This window comes from Lepidothrix coronata, unplaced genomic scaffold (genome assembly GCF_001604755.1).
Source record: "Lepidothrix coronata isolate B3197 unplaced genomic scaffold, Lepidothrix_coronata-1.0 Scaffold45, whole genome shotgun sequence".
NCBI lineage: Eukaryota > Metazoa > Chordata > Aves > Passeriformes > Pipridae > Lepidothrix > Lepidothrix coronata.
In genome coordinates this window covers 794,340-801,364 of record NW_016690225.1, presented here as the reverse complement: position 1 = coordinate 801,364, position 7,025 = coordinate 794,340, and the positions used below count along the sequence as shown (strand labels likewise).

Here is a 7,025-nt window from a genome sequence, read left to right as displayed (position 1 = left end):
GTGTGTAATTACACAGTTGAAAAAATCTATTTCCTTTTTCAGTTATAAATGCATTATCTTTTGACTAAATGGATGTTTCCTTGTTTATATCTGATGAGAAGAGGCAATTCTATTAGTTCTATCCACCTTCCCAGTTTTTTCCTGTGTACGTTCATTCCACTTCCTCATACTTATGTCTGGTTTAAAGTACAGTATTAATCTATCTTCATAACAGTATTTTTCCATGTCTAAGAGTCTTTGTCATCAGTTCTGGTCTTCTTCTATTTTAGCTATGTCACCCCTGGGGACATAAAACCTCTATAATAAATCGTAATGACAAAGTATAAATTAATTTAGCATGCATTTGCACGCAATAATCTGCTTCCTCTAAGACTCTTCGTATTTCTTGAGCTGACTTACAGTTCATTCAACCAGCTGTCAATTTTTTTAATAAATGTATTTTCAAAAGTATTTTGCTTTTGTGTCTCACACATTTTCTTCGGACTAAAGGCCACATTGAATACGTTACATGCCAAGCCACAAAGCTTTCTTATACATGTCAGTATTTCAAATCAAATTGATTCTGTTAGAGTAAGAACGGAGTTTGGTTACAGACAGAAGATTTCCTTACCCTTATAGGGGTGGACCTCACCTTTCTATTGGTAAGGCTTAAAATAGTCATACAAAAGTTAAGTGGCTTGTAAAACAGCTATATTTTACGTTGTGTTTTAAATGGCAATTACACTTAAGTCCCAAGAAAGTAGTATGCAACCTTCCTCAAATTGCTCTAGAACAGATTTTCTCTAGTAAATGTGACTTACGCACATGTATATATATAAATGAAATAAAAGTATTTCATTTGAATGAGCTTGGACATTGTGATGACTTGCAGAACTCATGTCATCCCGAATTCATATTCATAAAATATATATTACATATGTTTTAGCTTAAAGTTTGCTAGGGAACTGCTCAGAAGTATGGGGGGAAACATGAAGAAGAAAGTCTTGATCTCCCTGGACTCTGTTATTACTAGTTGCTTAACCTTCTTCCCCTTTTGCAGTTCAGAAGATACAGCCCTTGTGTTGCTTATTTTTGTGAACTTTGATATGGCTATAGCTAGATGTCCACAGGAAACACCCAAGAAAGTTAAGATAAAGAGACAAAACCACACAGTATTTCTCCCCACCAATTAGAAACGGAGAATAACTGAGATTAGACATCTAGGCATTTAACATTTCATGAGATAAACACCAGACTGGGACTCTGGCACTATCAGTGTCTGGAAAGTGAAAACTACTTGGGGATAGAAATGCAGAAAGGATATGTGGATACCATGGCACCTATGGCATGTTCTGGCACAGTGCTATAAAGACAGTTTTTACCGTAACATGGCTAGCAATGGACCATGGCAGGAGGAGAAGGATGTCTCTCTAATGCTCGTGGTGCCTGCCTAACGCTGCTGGGAAGGGGTGAACCTTGTCTTGCTGGCAATGGTCTCCAACAGCTTGGTTACTCTCAGTACCAAGTGCAGCTAAGAAGGTTGCCAATGGTTGCATCAGTGGTGGGTGTGTGATCTCCAGCCCAAAGCGAGTTTCATTTTGCTTATTAGAGCAGCAGTACTGCAGCTGTGTTCAGGCAGTCATAGCAAGGATAGTCTGTCAGGGAAGAGTGACAGACACCTTGCATGAGATACTGACTGTGGCACAGATGAGTGAGGGATGCCATGAACAGCAACAGGGATTTGAAAGGCAAATGCTGAGAACTGTTGGGATAGATTTGGTACCTGAAATCATTGCCCAGAGAAGGTTAACGAAGCTGGTGGAGGGTCTGGAGCACAAATCTTATGAGGAGCAGCTGTGAGGGAGCTGGTGTTGTTTAGCTTGGGGAAGAAAAGGCTCAGGGGTGACCTTACTGCTCTCTACAACTACATTAAAGGAGGCTGTAGCCAGATAGGGGTCAGCCACTCCTCACAGGCAGCTAGCAACAGGACAAGAAGACACAGTCTTAAGTTGCACCAGAGGAGGTTTAGATTGGACATTCGGAAGAATTTCTTCACAGAAAGCGTGATTACATATTGGAATGGGCTTCCCAGGGAGGTGGTGGACTCACCGTCCCAGGAGATGTTTAAGGAAAGACTGGATGTGGCACTTAGTGCCATGGTCTAGTTGACAGTGTGGTGTTTAGTCATAGGTTGGACTTGATGATCTCAGAGGTCTTTTCCAATCTAATTGATTGTGTGTAATTATGTGTGTACCTGAAAGCATGGCCACATCCAAAGGTCCTGCAGCCTGGAGTCACAAAAGTATGCTAAAGTCACTGTCATGGAGTTATTTGGTATCATCTTTACCTTTATCATCATGCCCTTTACCTTTCCCATTTTTGCTCTCTGTCTCCTGAGTCTGGTTTAGTCCAGCAAAAGAACTCCACCCTTTTCTTTCCTGGGTGAGAGCCTGGAGTAAAAGAGCAAAGGAGAAACAAGTTTTTCAGTAGCATAATGCTTTGCCAGGTCATGAAGTGGCTGCTAAAGCCGTGCTGTCTGGCTTTACTTTCGAAACAGCTCAGTCTTCCATGGCAGTCAGAGACAAAGGCTGCATTTTCTGTTACTTCGCTCAATCATTTTTCCTCCAGCTCTGTTTGTGCTCCCTTAAGGGAGACGGGATCAGAGTTCAGAAGTAGAATCATCAGTTTTTCCTCATAATGATATTTATAAAGATGTTCATAACATTTTAAATACTATGCAAGAAGCTTCTCAAACAGGGTTTCAGAGCCTTCACCTGCATATAACTTAGGGATACATGACAATGTAGTTACTTAGAGGAAGAAGCTTTGTATTTAAGTGTTGTGTGTTCTTCTTCACCCTAGGCAGATCCAGTCAGCGGATGTCAGTTTCTGAATCTGGAAAAAAAAATTCTTTTGATTAGATGAATATAATTAATTTTAAAAGGAAATAATAAATTTGTAAGCCCAAAGTCTGTAGAACAGATCAGCAGAAAATAACACTCTTCTCTAAAGAACAAGAGATAGTGCTCAGCCATGCCCTGGGGTCTTGAAGACCAACAAAAAATCTGAACTGAGATTCTCACCTCTCTGAAGTCAACTGGACTGATTTTCAGTGACCGAAGTAAAGCCAGGATTTCACACCAAAGTTCAAGATCTTAGGAGAAAACCTAAGGGGGAAAAAAATCAAAATTAATAAAAATAAAAAAGACCAAAGGCATGTAGTTAATTTTGTATGTATTGGGAATGCTTTGTGGATTTCTTAATGAGACTAAAACTGAGCAGAATCATTAAGTATTTGGGGGATTTAAGCCTAATGGTAGAGCTGGTGTTTCAGATAATCATAAGAAAATAGCATAAAGAAGGCATTGGATTAAAAAGGTAGGGTCGCGTAGTGACTAATAACTTATTTGATCTTTTCAAGGTTTAAATACAGAACTCAAATCAAATAAATGGGTCGGTTACTAATTAGAGTTGCCCAAATGTGGCAAAGTAAATTAGATTATTTTTACACATTTGAAGGAATGAGAGGTTAAAGAACTAGTTACAAAACTGACTTGGTCTTCTAGGGGAAACCCATGCTAAACTTGATCTGTCTTTGAGAATGTTTTTTGTCTCCTACCCTCTTGAGATTTGGTTAATATTAATGCAAGATGTGAAAGGAAATTCAGTGCATTTTAGTAGCTTTTAGTCTTGCAAGAGAAGGGATAGATAAATGAGATAAAGAAGATTTTGTTTGAAAACTTATTGCAAAACTAAAGGCTTTTACAGTCCTCCAAACACTTGTGCACTTGCTTTATGCACATTGATATAATTTTGTGAAGCTCATTTTCAAGACAGAGGGTTAAAATTGCACTGATGTGAATTCCATGATTTCAGGTTCAAGTGAATGTGTCTTTTGTGCAGTTAGCTAATAAATTATAGTTAGCTACACAGCATTCCTAAGTCATTACAGAAATCCTCAATCAATACAAAAGTGAGTTTGTAGTTAAAACCATGATGCCTCTGAAGTTAGCGATTATAGATAAGGATGTTTTATGACAGAAAAACTATTTTTTTCATTGATTTGCAAATCTCCACTCTGTGGGTGTCCACATGCTGGAAGTTAAAGGCAGCAGACAGCACACGGACCAGCTGGCCCGAAGGAGCTGCTGTTCCAGCCCTGGGGTGAGCCTTTTTCCGGTTAAGCAGGTAGGAGCACATTGCAGCCAAAACCACCCTCAGCAAGGCATTGCTGCTGCCAGGCCCTGAGGAGATCAGGCAGTCAAAGCAAGACTTTGTAAGTCTGTCATGAGGGGTCCTTGAGGGTTATGGCCTTTCACTAGTGAAATCACAGCAATGTTAATCAAGCAGAACAACAAAAAACTGTGTTTCCCAGTTCTTTGGACATCTGACCCTAACTCACTGATCAAAATAATAGATAAAGGATGGGGATTTTACTGGAAAAGTATCCTAGCACTGTCTGAAAGTATCTGTCTGAAAACTAAGAACTGATGAACATAGCAGCAGGTACATAGGGCACTAAATCTGGATCATTCAGCCATAAAACTGGGAGCTCCTAGTACTCAATGGACTCCACCAGGCTTTTCCACCCTGACTGCACCAGGCTTTTCCACCCTGGCTGCAGGGCTCTGCTGGACAAGGGAAGAAGGCATGTGGTCCAGGCTGCGGGGTATGGCTGTGGAGCCTGCCCTTCCTGAGAGGCGCCCCGGGAGACTCGTGGGGGCTCGCTGGTCGTTACACTGGTGGGTACATGGGTGGGCAAACCGGCAGGTACCCTGCCAGGTACCCGGTGGGTAAACTGGCAGGTAGAAGGGCAGGTACATTGGCGGGTACACGGGTGAGTAAACTGGCAGGTACACGGGCAGGTATACGGGTGGGTACCCCAGGACCGTACCCAGTGATGTTGGGCCATCTATGGCGCTAAGCGGGTGCCCCTACCCCCAGAACCCAGATAGGTTCGATTTCACCTCAAAGTGCCCGGCGTTGCCCTGACGAACACCCTGCGGCCCCCGCTGCTCGGGCAGCGCCATCCGCACCCTCCACAACACCCGCCGGAGCTAGGACGGTCCTTATCCCCGGGACCCCCTGCCGTGCCTGCGGGAGGCTGCGGGGCCAGGGCGCGGGTTCCGCCGGCGGGCCCGGTGCGGTTGCCGCGGTGATGACGGGCAGCCGCCCCTGCCCGTGCCCCCGCCCCGCAAACATGGCAGCGGCGGCGGCTGCGGCGGCCCCGGCGGGGAGCGGCGGCAGGTGAGGAGCGGCGTGGCGGGGAGGGGACACGGCGCCCCGGCCCGGCCCTGCCCTGCCCTGCCCTGCCCCGCCCGCCCCGCCGCGGACGGACTGTCCGCGCTCCCGGCTCCCTCGGCAGGCCGGCGGTGAGGGGCGGGCTCCCGGCGCCGCCAGCAGCTCCTCCCTTCTCCCGGCCCGGGAGCCCCCGGCGGGGTGACAGCCCTGCCGAGCGCAGCCGCCCCGGCCGGGGCTGCGGAGGCAGCGCCGCTCCCCCTCGGCCCGCTCGCTGCCGGGACCAGCGGGGCGGGAGCCGCCGCCCCCGTGCCCGCCATGTGGAAGCTCAACAAGAGCAGCAAAGTTCTGCTGGACGACTCGCCCGAGGAGGAGGAGACGCATCCCCGCGGGCCGCCGCCCGCCGCCGCCGCCTTCGCGGCCCCCCAGGTAGGAGCGCGGAGCCCGGCTCGGAGCGGTCGGGAGGCTCGGCCCCGCTGCCGCTGCCCTCCTCTCCGGCGGCATGAGTAATCACTTTTCCCACTTTGGATGTGCCGGCAGTCTGGCCCTGGTCGAGCTGGGGATGTTTGCGCGGATCGTGCGGCTGTCACCCGATTTTTGGGGTGCTGAGTGGCCTATCCACCTCTGTTTTCTTCCAGCAGCCGGCCTCCGGCATTGCTGGGACTTGCTGTCCTTCATTCCAGTGGCTTCATACCACAGGGTACTTTCTCTCCCGGCCCTAGCCAGGGGTACTGCAACCCATCTGTAAAGCATAATACATTAAACAGGGATGTTTAAGAACATACCTTCATTTTCGTGTTTGTGTAGAGCACTGATATTTTGGCACGATTGCTTTTTTTCTATGGTTTCAGTAATAGTAGCTGGCTATCCTTAATCAGCCCCAATGTTGTTTGAAAGCTTTCATTGTTAAATAATGAGTTAAATACCAAGTGACCTTCTCAAAGTATTGGTCGCCTAACAAATACAACCTGAAACGAAGGGTATCCGTTGAATATCAGGCAAAACAACTGAAAAAATGTTCGTTGACTTGCTTTCAAAAACTTGGTAGCAATTAGGCATCCGTCCAGCTCAGAAGCCTGTTACGCTGCGTGATACAGCTTTGTTGCTGAACTGATCTTCTGTTGCCACAGATTATCTTTAGATGTTGTCTGAGAGGTTGCAGGACACCTGCATATCTGAAGTAAGCAGTTGCCCGGGGTTGCAAACTAGTGAGGTTTCTATTCAAAGGAAGGTACAAAAGCCCACTCAACTTCCCACCCCTGTTTGTCTTGCTTGGCTTGCTGGAAGAGCTGGAGTGTGTTTGGATAAACTACTCTCTGCTTGAGTTCCTGGTTGACAAGTGCTATAGGTTGTCAACATGTGTGGCTGAAGAGCAGCCTCTTCCAGTCACAGCAGTTATTCTCTCTAACTTCCAGTAGCCAAAATCACCAGTTTAGTCTTGCCTTGCCTTTTCCCCTGCACTGTAAACAGAAGAGCCCTAGCTCTTGCTACTAGTTTGATAGCAGCTGTGAAGATTCATATGGATGAATAGCATCTTCTCCTGTAGGAGAACAGTCAGTCATTTTGGAGACCCCCTTTGTGGGAGGAAGGGGGATCGTGGGGTTGGAGGCAACCTGAAGTATCTCCCACAACCTCTCATGCAACACATAACCTCTTCCTCCTACAGATCCTATCCTCAGGTGCTTGGAAACTTCCACTGTTTTCCTTAAGCTGTTAGCTTGTGCTGTTGTAGCCCTCCTAGACTTGCTTAGCTCCTGAAAATCTTCCTCAAACACCAAAGGTCACTGAAAGCTTCCAGTAAATCCGAC

General features: G+C 46.5%; 1 protein-coding gene and 1 long non-coding RNA gene across 3 annotated transcripts in view; one reads left to right on the top strand and one right to left on the bottom strand.

The window, feature by feature from the left end:
• Positions 1-2,120: 2,120 nt before the first annotated feature.
• Positions 2,121-5,121, bottom strand: LOC108497181. The gene is made up of 3 exons (XR_001874710.1): positions 4,947-5,121; positions 3,063-3,146; positions 2,121-2,874 (listed from the first exon to the last, which is right to left on the bottom strand). It is a non-coding gene; the product is annotated as an uncharacterized LOC108497181 (long non-coding RNA).
• A 397-nt stretch (positions 5,122-5,518) lies between these two features.
• TDRP (testis development related protein) overlaps positions 5,519-7,025 on the top strand; it is a 27,461-nt gene continuing 25,954 nt past the window's right edge. For both annotated transcript variants that reach the window (XM_017814590.1, XM_017814591.1), the window contains exon 1: positions 5,519-5,646. In XM_017814590.1, the coding sequence (XP_017670079.1) occupies positions 5,536-5,646 (111 nt within the window). In that variant the 5' untranslated portion in view covers positions 5,519-5,535. The remainder of the gene's footprint in view (positions 5,647-7,025) is intronic.